The sequence below is a fragment of the Anopheles merus genome, chromosome 2L (assembly GCF_017562075.2).
Source record: "Anopheles merus strain MAF chromosome 2L, AmerM5.1, whole genome shotgun sequence".
Lineage (NCBI taxonomy): Eukaryota > Metazoa > Arthropoda > Insecta > Diptera > Culicidae > Anopheles > Anopheles merus.
In genome coordinates, this window is record NC_054083.1 from 28120192 (window position 1) to 28144546 (window position 24355).

At 47.9% G+C, this 24355-nt stretch overlaps 1 protein-coding gene across 3 annotated transcripts in view; it reads left to right on the forward strand.

The window, feature by feature from the left end:
* Positions 1-24355, forward strand: part of LOC121594641 (PDZ and LIM domain protein Zasp-like) — a 49192-nt gene that overhangs the window by 11112 nt on the left and 13725 nt on the right. Inside the window, exons 4-10 of one of the 3 annotated variants that reach the window (XM_041918130.1) lie at positions 11119-11225; positions 20494-20645; positions 20735-20906; positions 20976-21109; positions 21194-21285; positions 22021-22210; positions 24138-24335. In XM_041918130.1, coding sequence (XP_041774064.1) covers positions 11121-11225; positions 20494-20645; positions 20735-20906; positions 20976-21109; positions 21194-21285; positions 22021-22210; positions 24138-24335 — 1043 coding nt within the window. In that variant the 5' untranslated portion in view covers positions 11119-11120. Of the gene's footprint in view, positions 1-11118; positions 11226-20493; positions 20646-20734; positions 20907-20975; positions 21110-21193; positions 21286-22020; positions 22211-22847; positions 23287-24137; positions 24336-24355 lie in introns of all 3 variants that reach the window. The other 2 variants (XM_041918128.1, XM_041918129.1) reach the window with 2 other exon arrangements.

A 24355-nucleotide genomic window follows, 5' to 3' on the forward strand; every position in this document is an offset into this window, starting at 1 on the left:
ATGAGAAAGTTTTCGGCTTTCACAAGTTCAACATTTTGTTGAACTGAATGAATAAGTTGAAGAATATAGAGTTAAAAATGACTTCACAACATTGCTGAAACAACTTAATTCCAACGCTTATTGATATTTTTTTTGTATATGTACCTGTAATTAATGAAGTGTCTTTGTATCATATCACATCTTTGTATCATATTTGTAGTAGTATCTTAGGCATATATACGCAGAACTGACTATCTTGCAATGGTAATCAATAAGTCACTGAGAGCAGAGCCCATTAGTGGTACAGGCAGGCCTTGACCGTTAACGGTTGTTGTGCCAAAAGAGACGATCTTCGGCATATCATATCTTCTGCTTGCAAGTCTTTTGATACAGGATATGCTTTCTTTGAGCTGATATTTATTCCCTTGTTTCCTGATTTCCTGAATAAATAACACACGACATGGCTGATGTGCCATTCCCTATTGTGTGGGCTAAACCGGACAGCCATTGGTTCGAAATGTACAAAATACCCTATTGGCTCATGGTTTTTTTAGTACAGTGATCCAATTTCCACTCGCTCCAGTTTCAAGTTTTGAACTCAAAACTGCATACGAAAACATTCAAAACATGTACGGACATAAAAACCAACAGCAGTTTTCTGGTATTCCCCCATACGAAGGGCGTCTGCAGCAAAAGTAAATACAACCAATCGAACAAAACAAAACAAAACAAAACAAAAAAAGGTCAAATTCCTGTACATTGTCACAACCCACCACTGGCTGCGCACAGCCAACCGTTCGCCGGGTTCGAAAATGCACACTGAAATTCGTTTCCCTTTCGAAGCCGAAATAATAACAACTGCAGCCCAGATATTGCAGCGCCCACGGTCCTCGACTCGATGCTCGATCAGCGAGCGCGTTGGTTTGACACGCAACCACTGGCGAAGATCACGAACTGGACGAAATGAACGAACGAACGGACAGACGGACGGTTCTGAACGCTTCTTCTCGGGCGTCGATATCCGGCTCCGGAAGATATCCAGTGTGCGCACAACAAATACAGCAAGCAAGCAAAAAACCCAAGAAGACATCTTGCTCTCGGTTGCTGACCTCCGTGCGGCACTGGGCGCAGATCGCGCAGTTCGTGCACAAGTGAATGTGCCTGTGGGACGAAAATCGCACATCCGGCGATCTTTCCTATTTCTGGTTCCCTGGTGTGTGTGTGTGTGTGTGTGTGTGTGTGTGTGTGTGTGTGTGTGTGTGTGTGTGTGTATGTGTGTGTGTGTGTGTGTGTGTGTGTGTGTGTGTGTGTGTGTGTGTGTGTGTCCTGCACAAAACAACGAACCATTCCACAACCCCCCACTAAATCGATTGGTTTCGGTGTTCGATCGTGGTCGTGGATGCAGCTTTAAATTAAATCCAACCTTAAGCAATTGACACACCGCAGCCATGGGAACCATACGGTGGCGGAGGGCACTGCCGGGAGGATCACTGTCATCGACGGGGCCCTGTAATTATGTTAAACAAAGCGTGCGTTAATACGTGCTCGGGAACGGGTCCTGTGCGAACCATTTCACCGGCCATGTCCGTCAGCCCCAGGATCCCTGGACCGGAGGACGTGACTGGATCAATGCACACACACACCGTCCCGATCTACACCGGGCGAGCAGAAGCTGTGTGGAAAACGGAAGGGCCAACCTGGCCTTGCTGTGCCATTTTTATGCAAATGCAGGCGACGAAAGCTTAACCGTAAAGGAGGCGTGAGGATTTGCGTGTTGAAGAACGCGTGAAATGGAGATGGAGAGGAAGCAACACCACCAACAACAAAAACCAACATACCAAAGGGATGCAATTAAACCGAAGGATGGATGATTTACAACCCGGATGAAATCGAAGACCCATCTTGGCTATTGCAGAAAGGAAAAAGAAAAAATAAATATGCCAAACCACGCACGCAATCGCTGTCGTTCGCTGTGGGGAGGCAGAAATTTCTCTTTTCATTTGGGAGGAGAAAAAAAAGGGACGACCTTTAGACAGCTCGGGCAGGGGAAGACGGGAGGTGGACGGGATAAAGATTTATTTGCTTTCATTGTCCCGTAGAACGTTGGCTTTAATCATGATCGCGCAGGGCTATTATTAAGCTTGTACAAAATGGCACGAAAGTTGTGGGAATTGATGGAGGCATTGGGCGGTAAGAATAGATTCCATTAAAAGATTGCACACGCTTGAACGTCAGCCAATGCCGAATGAGTGTGACATGATGGTCCAAGCGCAGCGAGTGCTAATTGATCGAGTTTTGCGCACGATCGTTTGGTTGGTTCTAGCAACTCTCAACGCTATTAGAGGTTCTACATCAAGTTGTGATGTAGAAAAGATAAAACTCATGATGTATGATTGTTGGAAATCAGAAGTGAATCATTACGTCACCTTAACCTAACAAACAATCAAATTAGCTAATTTACTTGATCTCTGAGTTTTTTGCTTCGTCCATCAATTGATCGTTGACGCGTTTATCTTAACATTCCTTTGATCAATCGCTTCCAATACTAAAAGCAGCACTCAATTACGTCCTGTACATCACCGTCTCATTGCTGCATCCGCCTGGACGTGACGAAGGTTATGAAGGGTCCAATTTGCTACATCCGAACCTGAGCTGATTCATGTGCTACTCCACGAAATGATTGACTGCCCCATGGAATTACTCATTGCGCCAAAAAAACAAAAATACTGCAACCAAACCATTCCAAAGATGCCCTACCGTCGACCTTTGCGTCAGTCAGCAGAGAAACGCACGCCCCGATTTGCGCCAAGTGTGTAATAAATGTGCACACGAACGGAGGACACTCTGTCAGCACATCGGCACACTGGCACCGGTAGATGTGGCTGGCTTCCAATTTCTCGCGTCTGGGAAAGTGTCGGAAAAATAGCAAACTACTTGTGTATGTGCGCTCATGTGTGTGTGTGTCTGTGTCACTAAGTGGTCGGTCCGTGCGGTTGCACGAGCACGGAGTAGCTGGCGTTTAAAAATAGGTCGCAGAACATCGCCACTCTGCTCAGCGCGGCGTATGGGAAAGTGTGCCCGGGAACGAACGAATTACATAGTAGCGGGTTTTTGCAAACAGACTGCGATGGCCACTTACCGCCATTCGCACCAAACTGTACAGGTGGTGGCCCTTCATCAGACCCGAACCCACCCGAAGCGAAAGTATTGGCCGCAAAAGGCCCGGGGGCTCGAGTGACAGGCGAATGTGAGATTCAATGTCAATGTTAGAAAGGGGCGGTAAAGAAAGGCTCAAACGATGAATGCACTCAACACACACACACACACGTGTGCAGGGGCAACACACGCATAGGTTTGGGGAGTGCAGTGTTGTGCCACCGATGGGGGTGATGGGTTGAACATGGGCCATTAAATAATTATGTTTGACGGGGCCGTTTAAGATGATGTGCCTTTTGGGATTGGAGCCGTACCCTTTTGATGTTGCCAGCACGGTTGTGGTGAAAGACGTCCACTATTTTAGCTCTGTGACTTGAAATCAAGTTAAACAGAAGTTTCAATGTTGAATTATAAGATTTCGAAAGATTTTATAAAACCAAGTTGTATTATACAATATTTACGCTAAGACCACTACGAGTTTTGAGCTGTCATGATGAAACACTTCAATCAGCTGGATTATCTTTCAATTTGTTTGGAATTCGTTACAGAAATATAAGAAAATATCAGTCATCTAATTAAAAACCAAATTATCAGGATTTGAAAGTTTTATGCATTTTCATTCAAAAAGAGACACAACCGAACATAAAGTAAATATTAGTGTTGGGTTTTATGATTCATTCGTTGAGATTCTTACTTACTTACTTATCCGGCACTACAACCGCTTTGCGGTCTTGGCCTGCCTCAGGAGTGTCCGAAACCGCTCACGGTCTCGCGCCTTCGTCTGCCAGTCCGTTATCCCGGCCTTAATGGCGGACGCCTCCACGCCATCTTGCCACCTCAATTTGGGCCTACCACGCCTCCTCTGTCCTTGTGGACGGCCTAAAAAGACTTTACGGGCTGGGTCGTCCGTTTCCATGCGTATAACATGGCCAGCCCACCGGAGCCTGGCGAGCTTTATACGCTGTACGACAGTGAGGTCGCCGTACATCTCGTATAGCTCGTCATTATAGCGGCTCCTCCATTGTCCTTCCACACATACGGGGCCAAGTATCCTTCTGAGCATCTTCCTCTCGAACGCGGCTAAGAGGGTTTCGTTGAGATTCATTCATATGAATCTTCTGGGATGAGTGATTCCAATCTCGAATCGAATCTCCAAAGATCCATGAATCTCTAAAGATCTCCGAATCTCCAAGGATTCATGAATCTCATAAGATACATAAATCTTCCAAGACTCATATATCTACTAAGAATCATGAATCTTCCAAGATTCATGTATACTTCAAGATTCATGAATCTCCAAGGATTCATGAATCTTTAGAAGTTTATTATTTTAAAAAAATATTTAATTTGCTTAATCCCATACTGTGGTACAGTGATTAACTTGCACGACTTAACAACTTGTCCGTGTTGGGTTCAAACTTTGCATGGACTGTATCCCCGTAGCAAAACAAACTATCCGGCTGTGTTGTCTATGCCACAAAGTCTCGAAAGTCTGTGTAGGTTGGCATGGCCACATAGATCATTACACCAAGAAGAATAATAGGAAGCTTCAGCTCTATGAATCTTTGTAGATGTATGAATCCCTCGAGATTCGCAAAATCTTACGAGGTTCATGAATCTTATGAGATTCATGATTCTTTCGAGATTCATGAATCTTTCGAAATTCATTAATTATTTGAAATTCATGAACCTTTGAGATTTATGAATCTTTCCAACATAGAATCAGTTTAATTAAATCATCTCAAAGATTCATTCATATTCATGATTCTGAATCAGAATTACGCACACACTAGTAAAACGTTCATTTTTTTATAAAAATGTTTGAATTCATTGTTCTCCAATGAATCAAAAACAAACTTAGTCAATCTTTTTAGTTATTGCGGGTCATTGTAAGGACAAGTATCCACATCTCTCCAGTTCAGTTGCCTTTGACCGCAACCTGTCGCTCAGCGCAAAACGACGCGTCGTAAGGTTTGCTTTTCTTCTCCTTTCAAAAATCCCGTCACAAATCCTCATCAGAAAAATAAATACAAAAAGACATTCAAAATCCCATTCACAAACAAACGACGTCTGCTCGTTTCATGTCGGCAAGTAATTTCGTCTATAGAAACACACACACAATCACTCCTACCAACGTAGAGGGAAGCATTAATGCAGCTGCTGCCGTCTGGCCCGTGGTGAAAGATGCACCAGTTGCAAATAAATCAGTCTACTAGAACGGCTCCACCTCATGCTCGTGCCCATGTGTGTGACTGTGTGTGTTCTCCTTCTCCCTGTTGTTCCGGTTCTTCGATCGAGATTTTTCCTAATGAATCATCAACCGTTTCATCGTGGAGGTAGGAGGCCACTTAAGAGGCCCATCACAAATGGCTGACAGCGAATGGGTGCGTTAAATCGAGCGAGGCTGGTTTTTGGGGGTGAAGGGAGGGGGCAGAGAGCCACTGGGCGAAAGTAAGCCGAAGTCCGCACAGAAAGTGGATTAATAAATTCGATGCACTAATGAGGCTGCATTATATTCCCCTCCGGGACTGTGTGGACCCTGATCACATTACCGTGAACCAGCGTGGCACGATTGTTTACGACCCGGGTAACAACTGGTGCATGGATAGCGTGGTTGATGATTGGTTGTGGCACGCCACAAACTGGGTCGATCGTATTTGGGGAGAGGAATGAAGACATTTTGATTGCGCTTTAGAAAACAATAAGATATGTATGGGTGTGTGTGATATGATGATTATGGTTCGGGAATGAGTGTTATGGACTGTGAAATTAATTGTCTGATTGGGCGCCTTATTCCGAGTAAAGATGTTAATAATTTATTTCAACAAATCGTTTTAAAATGTATGATTTCTGCAGCAAAAAAGATTTCCTTTTGTTCTAAAATCAACGTCTTTTGTTAGAACAACTGCAAGATAAAGCTTTGAAATAGAATTCCACAAGATGAGCACTCGAAAAGCGCCATTATTTTTACCACCCGAACGTATCCCCCGTGGTGCCACAGCAAACGGCTCACTAAATCATCACCTTTACTGGGCAGAGTGGCAGCTAAATGGACGCTTGTTAACGGTCAAACCACAACCACCACCACCCTCGGCCACCAACCCCCAGACGATCAAAAGACGAGCAGGGCCTTGCAATCCAAAGTGTCAACGGAATCGTCACCGGAGACACCTTGAACCACCGGCGTCGGTGTCGCCACCCCCTCCGGTGCTCGCAGTTTGTACTGGAAGCGTTCGCAAGGTTCAGTGCACCCACGTTCGCAGTAACTTCCACCCCGTGCGGCGGGTGGAGGGGTGGTAATCTATGAGAAATCTCACGATCCCGCCAGCATTCAGTTCAGCTTAAATAGTGAAGAAAAGACAACACACAACAGCGCAAAAAAACCCACCCAGCGCTGATGCGTTGCACTGTTCCTCCTTCCGGTGATCCGCGCGCATCTTCCGAGCGAGCGTCATGACGTTTCTGCGGTTAACGAGTGCGCCCGGGCGCCTCCAGCTCAGGGGGGGATAAATGATGTTAATTTCTGCCCGCAGAACATGCTCGGTAGTTCTACGCGTCCAGCAGGCACTACCGTACAAACAGTCGGTTGGACGCCCAAGAACGAGCATTTGGCCATCTTGTTCACCCCGTTAGCGGCTGACACCGTGTGTGTTGGCTGGCACCGTTTCGTTTGGCAGCGTGGCGCTGCGCAAGAACAATTCTTAAATACTGGGAAATAATTGTTTCACATCCTGCATTTGTTCGTCGTCGTTCAACCGGTTTAATCGCACGGTTCGATCATCCCCGGTCCGGTTCGCTTTGGTTCGCGTGCAGTGCGGCCGAAGTAATACGATCACTTTCCTTTGGGCGAATGAAACGAAGAGTAAATAAAACACTCCAGTCCAAAGGGAATGGTAGAGTTCTTGATGATCTTTGCTGGGAGAGTGCTGAGGAAAATATGTGACATGTTTGTAAAATGAACTGAAGAAAGAGTTACTTTATTTCATCTTTACTTGGTGGATTTGTTACACCAGACTCTTTGTTTACTTTCTTCACGCTTTGGAGTTTGTTTTTCATTTTAAATTTAAGCTAAAGAAAATATCAAATTAAACTTAACAAACGCTTACAATTTGTTCACTTGAATGCTATCCACAAGAAAGCTTTTCCATTTCCGGTTTTCTCTCACTGTTGTAAAATAAAATTATCTTGTTTTCCCTAATTATTTCTTCACCTACTCATCCTCGTCAATCCGCGCCCATCCGCCCCATGGGCGGGGAAAAACTCGCGTGCAGCATTCGCTTTTCCAACAGTGCTTTGCTGACAGAATAAATGCATTCCAAGCCCAAGCCCAAGCATCCGCGCCAGTCAACTAATGCTGTCGATTTAACCGTTTGCGATTTGTGGCACGCAAGCCCGTAAGGTTTCTCCGAAAGCTAAGGGTTTGCCACGGCACGTCAAAAAGAAGGGAGCAACGATTTGCTGAAAGCCTCCCTTGGGTTGACTTGCAAAAGAAAATCCCCCAACGTAAAGCATCTCCATCTTCACCGCGGTCCTGCCTTTATGCTTTTACTGTGACACTTCACGGCGTCACGCGATCAGTCGTCCCCACATGGTGCGATCGGTATTTTCATTTTCATTCCGCAACAGGGCACCGACCACCGTCACGTCACGGAGTTTTTTTTATTCTGAAAATACCACACCGCACAGTTACAACACCGGGCTGGTGTAGAGGAAACTTAACAAATTAAGCAAATTTGCACCACAGCCTTCCTTCATTCCTCACCAAAGCCCCCACACAGCAACACGTCTGCTTATCATCACAACAACACGTCCAGCCCCGGAAAAGCAACGACAGAGCAAAAAAAAAAAAAAAACCAGTCGCTCATTCGTCAGCTCATTTGCACTACTTTGCAAAAAAGGAATCGTATTAGCGAAACGGGTGACCCCGCGAAACCGTTTACCACCGTGGGTTAGTCATAGTTTGGGGTGAGTTTTTAACTGCAACTTTAGCTCACACCCTGTTCCCCCTGTGGCCCATACCAGCCCAACGGCTGCTGATGCTTTCCGCAATCCGCGTCAACGTACGTGTGCGTCGTAGCAGGCGAGAAGTGTTTGAGGGTAAATAAATATAGACATTTTTAAATGCTCTCTCCCTACTCTCTCTCTCTCTCTCTCTCTCTCTCTCTCTCTCCCTCTCGACCCAAACCCTTCAAGCTTAATGGACAGCCGATGGAATGTCGAGCAAGCAAAATATTTTCAATACAAAAAACGAAAAGAAACTGAAAAACAAAACCACCCAGTGCACGGTGGCCCCCCGGTCCGGTAAGTTGGTGCGCGCTAAATGACACTCCCGGCACCGGTTTTTTGCCATTTTTTTTTTTGTTTGTGTGTGCCGTCTGACATCATCTGACGCAGACGGCAAAAATGGCACCGCGCAAGTGGCAAGCGTGGGACAAAGAGCAAGCCTTATTGCAAATGAAATATGATTATGATCATGCACTCGGGAGCCTGTGAGAGAGGAGGCGCTTTGTGGTTAATTTATCAGCGAAAAGGAAAGTGTTTGGCTAGGGAGAGATAGGGGTTTGTCTTTTTAAATACTATGCTTTTGCACACACACACACACACACACACACACACACACACACACAAATAGGGGTGATAAATACGCATGCGCTGTGGTGGCAATATTGCTTAAACTGGATGATAAATCAATCACACGAACAATATGCATGCAAGCAGCGCTCTTTGCGGCGGTCGATAATGAGCGGATTGCATGTGGCCGTGTCCAAGGCGACTCTGCACAATGGAAAGAAAAGCAAGTTGATTAATTTTTACTGCTAATGAAAAGCTCGAAAGAGAAAGTGCTGCACCATATTACGTGTAAAGTTGATCGCCGGACGATGCAAAATGACTAAATAAGTTGCACTGTTTATTATGCGTTTTTAGTAAGAGAGAGAGATCGACATCGAAGCCTTCTTCTGATGTTAACTTTCTTCGATGCACATTTTTATCATTATTCATTGAAATTTTGAAATCCAAATAGTGCATAAGAATAGGATGTAACGCCGATCTTTTTCCTTTAAATAAGAAGCGATTAGAAACTGCAAACGAGGCGCATTATTCCCTTCATATACTAATGAATCATGTCTGCTCCTTTGTTGCACTTTGCACACTGCAACTCATTTGCCAAACCATTATGAATAGGCAAAAAAGGGGCGCATCCTTTATGATGAAGTTCCAGCTTCATCCCTCCCCCATTGACTCGCTTGTCGCGATCTAACACCACACACCACACTGTCCGGACAAACTTTCTTCCTAGAACCGCCCGCTGCGCGGAGAGACACTATTGAAAATCACCATTAATCACGCCACCGCTCGATGACGCGGACAGGCCGTTGAAGCGCTCAAGTGGCGTGTAAGAGCACTGTTACACCGCGTCGCCTATCCAGGATGCTGTCGGGATCGGGATGATAAAGCGGCCGGCCTCCCGCTCCAATCAAGTGAAGAGAGTGTGTGTGCGCTGAGTGAAGATAAAATTTGCATAGCTCGACATCGATTGACTACGAACGGGCGGCCAACAATTTGTCCATTACTCTCTGTCAGGTAACGCCTTGCGCGATCGTAGAACTAGCCCCCGTCCCTGCCCTCTTCGTGCGCTGTTCCCAGTGTGAAAAGCATGTCACATCGTGGAGAAGGATAAAAGAAACGGGCCGCACTTCCCGCCACTTTCCACGCGGGAAGTTGCGAAGCTGATGATGATCTTCACGGTTGACCCGATCGCTGAAGGGTCGGGCAGCTTGGGTGAGAAGTAAATTGTTGTAAAAGTTTCTTCGAAGCTCTTTGTGATTGCTCGTATTAAATGATCGATCGTAATTGTTTTATTTACCATTTTTCTATGTTTTTATTTGTCAAAAGACACTGCTTGCACGATCATTTCTTTTTGTTAAAGTTACAAAGCAGCTTACAAAGCAATCCCCGATCCAACCGTGCACCGTTTTGCAAACCATTGCCCCATGCGCAACTACATGCGATAGGAAAGCGGTTAATTATATCGCTCCCAGGCACTGGCACTGGCCGAAGCCTGTACCGCAAAACACGTTTACTTTCATTCTGCACCGCTAACTCCACTCGTCGCCCGGCTCCGCTCACGACAATGCCGCCTCATCAGACGGAGCCTTGCGGCCTGACCCGGCACAACCTTCCCCATGTGGGTGGTGTGAGAGTGCAGTTTTGTCACGAACGCATCCGCAACAGGCAGCGCCACATGCGGCGTCGGTCCCGTCGGCACTGATCAAAAACGGCCCATCGCGAAGCCTTTGCCAAGCTGCGTGGCAAGAGAGCTGGCGGGACAGGAAGAGCCGATGCACTTGGGGTGATTGGAGCTTGGGGAGAAGCACAAACAAACACAACAAACTCAAGCCAATTGTGGTTTAGTGCCAATGCGCGCAAAAAAGTCTATCCATAGCAAAAGAGGGAGAAGAGACAGCAAGAGTGTGTGAGTAGTAAGAAAGAATGAAGTGTGTACTGTCGGTTGCAAACACTTTGTCCACAGAAGGGAGGAAAGGCCGAGGCGGTAAGGTGATCGTTGTAAAACCGCAGCATGATTGAGCTCAAATTGAAGAGCAAATAAATACAAATAATAACCCCGAGCCAGCCGGGCTGGAAGGGGCGATCGGGCATAAACTCCAAACAATCACGACAAGGCTTGAGCCCCGTGCCAAGGAAAGTCGCTCACACTCGGGCGCAAAGTGTCAAGGGTCTGCCAGTGCGCACGATCGCGCTTCCGGGCCAGTCGGTTCCGGAAAGAGTACACCGAGCCTCAAGGCAAACCGAAACCTCGATTCTCGACTTACCGTGCCGAATGGTACGAAGTGATGCGTCTGGTGCGGATCGATCGCTCTCGTTCGCTTTTGTCAATCCAGCACTCACACACACACAACTCAATCAATCTGCTCTGAATGATCAATGAATAATGCATTTTTCCTTCCTCTTTTCTCGTTATAGATATGGCCAATCTAATCACAGTTCGTCTGCAGCGTGGCGACGGTCAGGCCTGGGGCTTCCGTCTGCAAGGCGGCAAGGACTTCTCCGCCCCGCTGGTGCTACAGAGAGTGAGTATTTGTGTAACGGTATGGTGCAGCAATTCCGATATTATTAAATATATTTTAAAAAAGAGGTCGGCAAAGTCCGGCCCGCGGGTCAAATGCGGCCCGACGCAACAATTAAGCTGGCCGGTGAGTGGATTTTGACTGATTTTGACTGATTACATCTTATAGCATGACATTTCACACCGTCGTACTCTTCCAACATTGATTATCGTAATATGGATTAACGGACTAATGATTACACGGATTTTCGGGAGTTTTGCAAAAAATTTGTGACACATTCTTCACTCTTGGCAGGCCATTCAGATTCAAATTCGTCAATGGATGAAAGCCTAATGGGCTGGAGCTGAATCCTCTTTTCTAAAAAGCAATTTTAGCACAAGGTTTTAACGGCCCAAGGCAATGAAAAACGAAGGCAATTCCTCTTTTATATAAATAGCTCCCTAAAACAACTCAGAATATGCATTTTTATCGTTTTGCTTGTTCAAAGCTACCTCCGGAGAAATCAGTTTTTTTCCGAAAAAAATAATGTTTTGATCAGCGAGCGCTTTCAGAAGCAACCGAAATCTTTCCAACGCTGCTACTATTAGGATTAGTTTTTTTTAAATTGGACTTTAAATTAATTTTTCTTGTCCGGATGATATTATTACTTAAAAACAACAACATCCCCAATCATACTGCTGATAGCTTAAACCAATTATTGTGCAAAAAAAGTATAATTTTATAATTTTAATGCGTGTCTCGATCATTTAGAACATTTAACCCTACACCTCAAAAATTTGCCGACCGCTGTTTGAAAGGGTTGAAAAAATATTTGAAAATAATTCCATTTAACTACCATCGCGCGCTCCAAACACGTTTCCAGCAGCGTCAAAAGCGAGCCTATTTGCATCGCGATCTCCCCCTCCTTCACCTTCTAATTGTTGATCATCTAATCTGACATCGCCCACTCGATCCTCCGATTGCGCTAAGTGCAAATAGTTGCTGTCCCTTCGGTCGGGCGCCGATCAAGCGCCAATTATAGTTTAACCGTTCGCCAATTATACTATTTTATCACGGGCCCAACAATGTGGCAATATTTCAATAAATTACTCCCCTCTTTACCACCCCCTTTGAAGCACTCTCACTCTCGGCACTCCTCAGTTCGGTTCGGTTTGATGGTGAAAAAAATGGCGCCACAGACACCACCGGCACCTGGTTAAGTGTTAACCTAGTTAGCCGCCCGTTTTCCCGATCAAATTTCATCACCCTCGCAAGGGCTGCAAGGTTTGGCAGCAGCCTGGAAAACTGAAGTACCACTATCCGGGGCGTGAGAGTGATGGCGGTGGCGCGGCACCACGACACACGAACACACGTTCGTGCGGATTGATCCGGACGGGGAAATTAATTATCGACAGTGATAAATGCCACCGAGCGCGACGCTGCAACCGCGAGACGTTGTCGCGTACCTGGTCGACGTTAGCCACGACCACGAAGCGTGCTGCCACAGTGGGAGAAGTTATGATCATTACAGTATTTACGAGATCATTGCAATGGTGGCTCGAAATGGGACATAAATTTAGGGTTTTTTTTTTTTTTTGCTTGCAGCGGTGTCTCCCGATGCCAGCGCCCCGGGGCGGGAAATTAGATCGCACTTCTAATGCGCAAAATTATGTTCTACCCCGCACACACACACACACACACACACACACACAACGTTGTCTGTATCGCCTGGGCAGGGATATATTGAACAGTATCGTTCACGGGGAGAGTTACAGGCGGCACGATTCTGTCATCGGGCGATTTATTTAAACGCTTAATTATGATTGATTCGACCGGCCCCCGGCTCGACATACCATCTCACCGATCGATCGTTCGCTGCCAGAACCATCCTTTTGGGCTGCACCCTTGATCTTTCGTCGGGTTTGTGCAGTTGCTGCACACATCCTAATGGCGTCAATAATGTATGCAAATCTTGGCCGCACGAACGCTGGGCGGCTTATGCGTCACCCCGGGCGCAGATGTTCGCAGCGAAGCGGTTGTCTTTTTGGGGTTGTTTTGTAACCCTCTCTCTCTCTTTTTTTTTCCCTTTCTTCTTCTGAGCTACTCGCTGATCCCGCGATGACAAATTCGTTCGTCAACCGGCTGATCCGCGAGGATGCACGTGTTCGAACGCTTTGGCGAAGCAATCAAACCGACTCGAAGGGTCGGTGAGTAAGCTCCGATCGGTTGGGTAAAAGCTGATGAATAATGGCTCCGATCGGTTGGGTCCGGGCGACATGTTAAGATGGTATGATCTCTTGAGCTTGAGACGAAAGCGTGAGTCGGCTGCCATTTCCGGCAGCTGTAAGGGGAGCGCGTACCAATGCGCTTAAGTGATTAGTGGCTGGGACTGTTGCTGAGTGAGCTTAAGATGACTAGCAGGCTTGAAGATTTCATTACGATACTTTGCAATCGACCCAAGCCAAAGCTTGCAAATAGTAACAGGCACCAAGTAACGGTGTACATCTTCATGCGCAAACATGCAATCTATTGAAAATGTAGCGATGGCCAATTATTTATGCGTGCTGTCCGCACAGTTCATTACTGCATTATGATTGTACATGCTGCACAATCTTGATCGGCAGCCCCTGCCCGCCGCCAGCCTGCACCGACAATCGATCGCCCAACCGCTTGCACTGGCCGATGTTGCAAACGATTGCTACGCATTTGTAACAATAAACCCATAAAAGTGCCCATAAAGCGCAGTTTATCAATAAAACAATCAACGAACCTGGCCCTTGGCAGGTAAGGCACACGCAGAAAGATTACCAGCACACGATCGACTGCGATGTCAAACGCACCCGGGGTCTGTGCCCTTGAACTCTGTGTTGCCAACCTTGCCAGGCCCACGATCGACACCGCTCCGATGCACACAAACACACACATACACATTGGAGCAAGATGCACTGCGCAGAACGCTCGAGAGAGAACAAAAAGTCAAACACGGTACATTCTTTCTGCAGGGCCGTTTTTGCCTTCCATTCCTGGTTCCATACCGTGGTTGGTGTGGCCCCGGGGCCCAAGTTCCCCTGGGAAATCGGCATCATAGCTGTCGGGTCGGGCCGGTGGGGCCAACGGTAGAAAGGAGGATTCAATTTCAATCATAATCTCTGCGACTGGCGGCATCTTGAAAGGTCGCCGGCGCACGGCGGTTTAGATTGTTCGGAACGAGCGCGCGCGCCAAGCGAAACGCATTCTTCATTTCTCCTGCCAAGCGATCGAGATCTTCTAGCGGGCATGTGTGCTTGGGAAAGGGGAAGTACGCAGGGAGTCCTCTCTCTCTCTCTCTTTCTCCTTCTTGGGAACGTCAGAGAGTGTTCTTGGGAAACGACAAAGCGGTTTTTACTTGCTTGCTGAGGGACAGAGTTGCACTAGTTCTATTAATTTTGTGTTAATCATCAGGCAAGCTTTTGCTTCTTCCTTTGAGTTGCTCTTCAAAGGGTTTTTGCAACGATTAATGCACCCTCTGTTCTCTGCAGGTCTATAGAATAGAGAAGGAGTATGAGAGAGCAACAAAACAAAAAACGCATAGCAACGAAGACCCATCCACCGGGGACAGTCATAAATAATATCCGTCCCGGGACAGGTCTTAAGTGATGTCATTTTTCGTTGTCCAGTTTTTCATTCCCCGGTTCGGTTCGGTCCGTCTGCCCGTCTGTCTGTCTGGGCAATCGTCCGTACCGTTCATTGGGACGGAAGCGGAAACGGATGGACGACGTAACGCGTAAGGGGAAACGCAGCAGCAGATCGATTTATATTTGTCATCAGCGACGACCGTCGAAACAATGCTGTCACGCTGGTCGACGGTGTGGCAGGTAGAGAGCAACCTGTTACGGCGAATGGGATTTATGTTGCAAATATCTTTCTGTCCTGTCCTGCTCAAGAATAAATCTTTATGCATGGCTTGAAGGAGTAGAAATTCTTGGCGAGTTCTTGATCTTACACAATCTGGATGCAGAAAACGAGATCAAAATGTAAAGGTCAAGGTAATCAACACACATACACACTAAGGTTGTCTCATCATCTTGCTGGAATGCACAAACAGAGCATTTCCTGTCCCAGTAGTTTAGTTTCCCTGTGCAAAGATCATCTTCCGCACCAGTCCCTGCTACCGTTTCGGGGACGGATCCGTCACAAACGGTCCCGTCCCTGTCAACGTTATCAGATAAGACAACCACGAACCGCTGTCCAGGGCCAATGTTTTGTGCGGCAGGGCTCTAATAGGGTAGGGTCTGGTCTGACAGAAAACGCACCCATACCCACCTCAAACCTTCGTTATCTACCATCACGGCTGTCAATAATAATCGCAACACTAACCGTGCTCTGCCGCCTACATCTCCCCCACTCGATGCCGAACGGATCAGACGAACGTCTTGAAATGCTGCATCGTAAAAACGGTGGACACTTGTTGTTTTGCCAGCACACGCCGCCGCCGCGGTGGTCCCTCTACCTGGGGCCGACCGGAAACAACGATCGTTTACCCGCACCGATCATAAAATGTTCCTGTTCAATGATCGTACCCGAATGCACGGGTTGTAAAATGGTTAAATGCCCGAAAACGCCACCCAGACGCCGAGGGCCAATCGCTTTGTGTGGCCGCTGGAACGTCTTTTTGGGTTTGTTTTTGTTTTGGGAACCATGCCGCAGGTACGGTGCAGCTGCAATCAGGGTTGCAGTTTAGGAAATGGGTCTGAGGTTGATAGCCTGTGGTGCAAGTATCTTGTTTTGCTGATGAGAAGAGATCGTTATGGATAAGACCGGTAAAAACCGAGCGAATGTTTTCACTTTCGAGAAATGTTGTTTTTGTTTGTGACTAAAAGCAGAACGCTTTTTCATCTACGAACCCAAAGAAAATTAATGCCCGCGACAGTAAGCGTCACCCAATTTCCTAGGAATCGTTTCTATGGGCTTTCCCGCTCCCGTGAACGCGATCGGATGACTCATCGTGCGCTCGAATGCCTTGCACCATCTGGAAGTCTTCACGCTTCCCACTATGCATGCCGCTCTGTGCGAGCATACGTCATTATTATCTGCAGCTCATAATCCCCTTGTCGAGCACCGTTTATGCTTCTCGGTTGGGTCTGCTTTTTATCGTCTGCCGAATTCCTGTCCATGTTCAAAAAAAAAAAATACATCAGCACCGTTCACAACGCACCGTGCCCCCCTGGCTCCGACGGTGAAGTGAAGTGTGAACAACAAACAAAACGAAGGAAAAAAACCGAAACCCCTCCGAGCCCTTCAAAGTGATAAAGTGATCGAGGTGGAATGGGACAGTAAAGAAAAGGAAAGAAGAACAAAAAAAACGGCACACGGAACCGACGCAACATAAAACCTTCCACTGGCACCGCGATGGAATGCAGCATGATTCATTGATCGAATTCCTTTACACGGGTGCCCACGGGTGAAGACGATTGTTCGGCTATCGGCTGTTTCCTTCTTGGCCGTGCTTCTCCCTGTTTGCGTTGTCTGTAGTCTGAAGGGAGTGACAATAAATTCCAGCAACGAGATAAACGCGTGGGGAAAAACGGGAGAACATCCTCAATGAAACGTTCTGTGTCGTCTGCCGACGATGGTGTGGGGTAAGCCGGCGGATCAGCACGTTAGGTTGAAAATAACTGAAATTAGGCAAGCATTTAAGGCGTGCGGGCGCAATACACCGCTCGCAGGGATTGCAAACTGCTTGATCAATTCTTTCGCGCCAAACAACAGCGAGCCAAACCCGCAAGATCGCGATCGTATTTGCGTTGGGCGAAAGCGTTCCTCTCGACGGACCACCACCACGTGTGTTTGTTACACGCCTGCACGGGAGAGGGGTTGGGAGAAACGTATGCGCAAACACAATTTCGGTTACGTGAGGCGTAATTGAAAACACACAATTACATAAATCAGCGACCACCCGGTCGGACACTCGCCCGGGCGACACTTAGCGCAATCATATAAGCGCGAATCATCAGCACCATCAGCCGTTTGGCAAGAGTCACTTTGCGAGCCTCTTGTGGGGTGTGTGCGAGGCTTTTCATGAGCACACATGTCCGAACGGCTCAAAAACCTCTACATGCACACTCACACCCAGGTAGGAAGCCACCATCCCCAACCAAGGCGAGCAGCTTGATTTGCACATAAATTAAAACTTTTATGCCCATCTACAATTCCCACCCAAGGCGGGCCCTTGCTGCAATGGGGTGTTTTTGGTTGCGGTTCCCTTTCTTTCGCCGTCGCTCACCGATAAAGCTCGTGGGAAATCGGTTGCAAACCACGACCGGAAATGGCACGTAATGGAGGTATGTGCTGTTGGGGGTTGGGTTTTTTGTTGACTTCTCGTTGGACCAAAAACGGTGTGAAGTTGATAAACTCGCTCAGGGTGCTCGGGCGCTAACATGGGAATCCAATAGGAACTGGTTCAACATGATAGCCGTGATGTATTGATATGGGGAGGGATTGATTTCAATAAATCGAAGTATTTATTTCATTGGGCATCTTTCAGCAAGCTTCAACCTTGTTGAATTAATAAAGGACGAACAGCTAACATCCAAGTGACATCAATGGGCAAAGTTATCGTTGAAGTGTTAGCAGGGTTTCCGGCTGTGATATGTCAACAACCTTTACATACGTTCAATCGAGCATTACTGCATAAAATAATAATTGGCGCCTCCGAGACCTATTTTTTAACCTTTAGACCTAGTTCTCTGGGTTAGTCATGCATTTCATCCTTCAAACCTTTATGCCAGCTTTGTCTAGCTGGGCCATAAACGCTCCTTCCCTGGCCACCAGCTCCCTAAAAAGCTATCACACTCGCTTTTACCCATTTTTGGGACGACAACAAACAAACAAAAGCCACCCTAATCAGCACGGGCAAAACGAAAAGTGGTGTCGGGTTAGCATATTCACCTCCCGCTCCTCCCAAACCCTTGTGGCTGTCAATTATCGTGCCCGGCCACGAAAAGCCACGATGCAGTTTCATTATGTTTATGCCTTAGTGGCTGACTTGCTGCTTTGTTGTGCCCCACGTTCCCACTCTATTTCGATATGTTTGTTATGAGGTGGGCATGAAGTCGAGCTTTCAAGCCGTGAACGCCCGCTGGAAGATAAGGGGGAGCACCCAGGAACACCCGGTAGGAACAAAAAAGGCAGCAAAAAAAGGGTAAGTTGCTCCCTCGTACAATCAGCAAGGGAAAGGGCAGTAATTTATGACCTAGAATAAAACAGTGCCGTTCAACTGAAGACGAGCTCCCGGGAGGAGGAGAAGACGATGGGTAAAATGAACTAGAATGGCAAACAACTAAAAACCGCACAGGCAATACGCACATAAGCGGACCCGGTTTGTTTTGTTTTTTGTTGTGCGCTCAAGATATGAAGCTGGTTCAAAGTTCTCATAAACTAGCCCCAAGGGGTAGAAGAAGATGAAGGAAGAGCTTTGCACCACACCACAGTACTTCTGCGTCTATGATGTGCTGTTGCTCTCCATTCAATTGATCGTGAGTTTCCCTCTGCGCTCACGCCCCATTCTACCGTGAAGAGTGGACAGACCTCGGCTAGAACTGGATCGATGCAACCAAAGAATCAATAGGTCCGGCAGGTTCAGCAGAAGCACATGAATCATAAATCAAACCTCTCCTAAATAAGTTTATTTCTTCTTTGGCCTCGCTTGACAACACGCTCGGTACGCTGCAAAGGAAGCTTCGGGCAGGTTGCTCCATGTTGCCATTCCGTTCCTTCTGATACCGGTTTACGCACCTCGCTCAGAATTGTCTGCTCACGCTTACGCCCAAAAGGTCTACAACATATGGTACGCACCTTTGAACACACGCTACATATTGGTGTCCTAATTTTCGGGGGCTTGCTGCCACCATGACACGCTAACGCTGCGTGCCAGCGTGCCGACCCAGACGCGACAAAGACGCGCAAGCGCGCGCGCGGGCAAAAGGTGCAACTGCATCTGCACTAGAGCTCCAACTCCAACCAGCGTACAGTGAGTCATGGCATGCTGCGTTCACACATCGATACTCAGCCTCAAGGGGAGTTTCGTTTGACTAATGGATCACCACATCGGCATATGCATGCTGATAGTGGCGGCTTTATTTCCCCACCCAACCCTTGGGTCACTTTATTTGATGCCAATTTGTACGTCACTCAACCCTCCGCCGTTTGCCAAAGTCTCTTCCGAAACGAAACGGAGAGTGCTTTTTTTGTTTGCTGTCGTTGCACTAACAGTCACAAAGGCGGTCGCCTCGGTGTTGCCTTTTGTGCGTGACGGAGTGTGTGTGTGTGTGTGTGTGTGGACCACCGGGTTTTGCATCGAGCCGTTGTCAATTGCACTTTGATTGATTTATAATTGTTGCGCCACTCGCGGAGAGCTGGCAAAAAGGGACTTTTGCAAAAAGGGTGTGTTTGGCAAAGATGCCAGTGAAATGGTGGCGCACCAGGAGGGAGCTGTAGAGCTGTGAATGTGCTTGAATACAACTAAAAAAGGGAAAGGGCGTTAAGAGGTGTCGCCGGCAGTAGAAGACGCGAACATTCCGCACATGTCACAGCTCAGCTTTGGGGACGGAGACAAGCCCATGACGGGTGAGCGTCATGCATTCCAGGCAAATGGGGTTCTCAATTTACCTTTGTCCTTGTGATTGTAAGCTGCAGCTCCAGGCACTCTCTAGCATGTGTGGCATTGTTATCATGCTTTGATGTACAGTAAATAAAAACGCAAACATGTTTAAGCTGATAAAGCGATCGTGGCGATCAGTTGGCTGAGACGGAGCTACAACTCCCATAAAGCTATCGCACGGACAGGGAAATCATATTGCACGACCGTCACTAATTGCTTCATTAGCCGAGAATGTGCAGCACTGCCGACTAGCAGTCGACCACGCACTGTCACAAGGGCCACCGTTTAATTATGGCGCCCGCTTTTGGCCGGCTCGTGATCACCTTGCAACAACTGACAACAAAGAAGAGCCCACAAGGGGAACGCGAATGTTTTGCTAACACGCCTTGGCTGGCTTTCGGCTCAGGGTGGGAGGGAGTAGGTAGAACAACAAAAACATCACCATGCCACCGTCGTGACATTGAAAACCCTTCCCCTGTGCCTCTATCTATCTCTGTCCGTGGACACATTACGCGGATGAACTATTTTAAGGACAACGAACGCGACAGCGCGACCGTCGCCAAAACAGCTGGCGGTACTGCAGCAGCTACACAAGAACCTCTAGCACCCTGACATTGGTTTATTTTTGCTCGATCCCGATCGCGCCCGTTTCAGGTTAACGGTGGCAGCGTGGCCGACCAGGCCGGTCTGATGGCTGGCGATGCGCTGATCAAGGTCAACGGTACGGAGGTGTTCAACATGCGTCACAAGGATGCGCAGGACGTCATCGTGGCCGCTGGAAACTCGTTCGAGCTGACGGTGTCGAGGTAAGAATGTCGCCCGTTGCGAATCGCGCTTGGAGTTGCTGATTACTGGAGTTTTTTTGTTGTTGCATTTTTCTTGGCCATTCCGACAGAGGTGGTGCTACCTGGCGTCCGTCTGTTACGCCGACCGGTTCGCTACCGTCGCCGTCTCCATCGCTGCCCGGCAACGTCACACCGGTTACGCGCACCTCGCTGGCAGCGACGCCCCAGGAGATGAAACCGATCGGCAGTGGCCACAACACCGCCGCCAAACCGTTCGCTGCTGTAAGTTTTGGAGACGACATTGTTTGAAAAGGGGAAATAACGAAGTATTTCTTTTTTCAAAAAACTCAGGTAAACGGAAACGATGGACAGATCAAGAGCATTGTCAACAACCAATACAACACCCCGGTCGGCATGTACAGCGATGAGACCATCGCCGAAACGCTGTCCTCTCAGGCGGAAGTTCTCGCTGGAGGTGTCCTTGGGTAGGTTTGAATTATGATATAGCTGGTTGATATCGTACGAACTAACAACTAACTTGTTCTTACTCACTGCACAATGCATTTCAGCGTTAACTTCAAGAAGAACGAGCGCGTGTACTCGCCGGCCAACTCCGAGGTCTACAAGCTGCTGCACGAGCAGGGAGATGACCCCGAGCCAGGTAACATTTCTCGAACAGCGAAGGCGCGGCAAGATGCGCGCTCTTCCTTCCGGTTGTACTCGATACCGTACGGTGACGGACACGATGCTGGACACAGCTTAGGGAGTCGTTATGGTGTAGACCTAGTGCCCCGTACAAACTTCCACCTCCAAACTCACACCACACCAAACCCCATTCCAACAGACAGCTTCATTAATCTCTCGTTCTTGTTCGGACGGCTTGTACAATCAGCTATTATGGAGCTGTATTGGCATGTGTTGACTAACATTGACTGCAATTTGATTCGAGTATGACAAAGGACAGTAAGGGTCTCGACATTTCCTTGACGTGTGATAACTTGCTTTTGATCTTAACCAGATTATTGCTTTACTAGAATGTGGTTATTTACATTCCAATAGGATTAACTTATACTTTTAGAACTCTCAATAACTGCATATTTTTCATATAATTGAACACTGATTCCTGCAAAAAATTCTTCTCAAAAGTCATCTCATAATAGATAACTTAAAACAGCAAGGTATTCCTACCGTTAGGGTAATCATCACAATTGGTTTCTCTGCCCTGCTTAAATTAACCGCCTAAAAGTATGCAATGGTAGCGCGTTCGCGTAACGCTACGCCTAAACGTTACCACCTTCGTTACGCTTCGTGATTTGTTCATCCTGTCTAACAAACACATTCCCAACACACACCTTCATAAAACGAAACAATCCAACCCTATTTTCCACAACTTCAGCCCAACAACAACAGCAGCAGCAGCAACAACAACAACAACCACTCTCGCCACACCACCTCAGCAACAGTGGCAGCGGCACAAACACTGTTACACGCCACGTTAGCGCTCCCGTCGATCGTCCGGTAGCTCCGGCCGCCAACGGACTGCCGCCGGGCCAGAACATTTGTGCGTCGTGCGAGCGCCTGATTGTGTAAGTCCGGTTTACCCCCTTTGCAGCGGGTCTTCTTCTGCAACTTTGTCCCGGATGAGATCGAAACCAAATGAGCTGTGGGGAGGGGCTTTCGGGCGATCTTTTCGTTCGATCTCCGAAGGCAGGGGGAAGCATGGTAGCGCAACACGAAGCAGTTGAGATGAAAATTGCACGCACACTCACACACGTTCACACACACGCATACGCACAACCAATGGAAGAAAAGCGTCGTCCAGCTGTACTGCCCGGGTTTTTGTAAATAATTGCCGCCACGTTCCCGTCTCTAATCTGCACCGAATTTTCTTCTTTTTTCTGTTCCACCGCCTCTCTCCCCATCCACCTTACCCATGTTTACTTTCTTCCCCTTTTTATCAACCTGTCGTGTGTGTGTGTGTGCCAAAAACCAACCAACATTATCCACCCCGTGTGACCGTGTGTTGTCCCTGTATCTCCACGAATGCTGTAAATACTGCTGCAACTGCACCCGAACTAAACCAACCCCACCGCCCGACCGACATCCCACATACCGTCCCGACGTGCCTGGCCCCCTTCTATGGACGCTCCCAACACCAATGGTACCTTGCCGGTACCCCACCGTTGACTGGCCGTTGTCCTGGCCTAATGCCACTCGGAGCAGATAGCGTTTACTCTAACAATTTCCATTACTCGGTCAACAAACTAGAGTCCACGTCGTCGCATTTCTACGCCACGCAGAGCCACGCCATCGGTGGCTACGCTACGGCCGGCCGTCTGCCGGTCGGTTCGCTCACCGGTGGCCGTCCGCGTGGCCCATCGCCACTGCCGCCGCAGATGCAGGGTCAGGTTCCGCGTCCACCGATGCCGAAGCCGCCGATGATGCAGCAGCCCCAGCCCCAGCGCCCAGTGCCGCAGCAGGGTGTGCCGGCCCAGCAGGGCGCACCGAAGGTTGCATTCCCACCGCAACCGCAACCTCAGCAGGAGCAGCAGCCGCAGCAGCCCCAACAGCAGGCACCGCCAGCTCCAGCACCGACTTCAGCCTTCCGCCCGGCACCGAATACCGTTCCGAGGGCCGGTATTCCACCGAAGGTTCACAACGAGTAAGAGCTCCGAACTCAGGCAGTGGCGGTAGTACGCGAGTTAGATGGAATTTCTTGATGGAACTTCCATTTATTTGTGTTACTTCCCTGTTTTCCAAAAAATGTTGGCTTTTTATATATTTTCGAGCTGAGCTTTTCGATGCGTTTCCCTCGTCGTCCAAACTGTTCTCCTTTCACCATTACCGAACTCCAGCAAAATTGCGTCCTCCGACGTACCTTGTCGTGTTCCCCGTGTTCCAAGAAGAGGAGTCTCCCAAGAGTGTGCAGAGTGTGTGTGCGTGTGTGTGTTTATTTATTGGGTTGGTTTTGCATGCATTACATTGTCTCAGAGTGAGAACTGTGACCTCTAAACATGCTCTCTGGATTCGATCTTCATCGCCGATGAACGTAACCAGTCATCTATTGGATGTACTGTTTATCTCATCCTCCGTCCCATGCCGTAAGCTCATCGTTACATTATTAATTGTATATTTTGTTCTTTCTTTCTTTTTCTACGTTTTACGATTTGATTTATTTTTGCTGTGTTCGTTTCCGTTTGCGGTGGTTTGCCGAATGTTTTTTTTCTTCTTCTGTTTTTTTTTGTTCTTGTTTGCTTGTTACGTGTTATCATCCACATCGCGGACCGCGGACAAACCGTCACCAAACGGTCACCATTTTGTTTTGCAACAACATTCCTACACGCACCGACAATGAAAAACGATAATCATAATAAACCCAACCCAACAAACCACCGTTGGAAAACTCCCTGTACGTCGTCACGTCTCGCACACACCATCACCACCAACAACCATCACCAACCACCAACACGCACGTCATCTGACCGCACCCGACCGACACTATTCGTGGGGCAGCGGCGTGTTTGTGCGCATCAAGGACAAGAACCTGCACGCCGACTGCTTCAAGTGTGCCACCTGCGGCACCTCCCTGAAGAACCAGGGCTATTTCAATCTGAACGACAAGCTGTACTGCGACATCCATGCGCGGCTGGCGGCGCTCAATAGCCCGCCGCCCGGCACCAACGGCATGGTTCCGGTCGCTGTCACGAAACCGTACGTATTCGGCAGCAGAT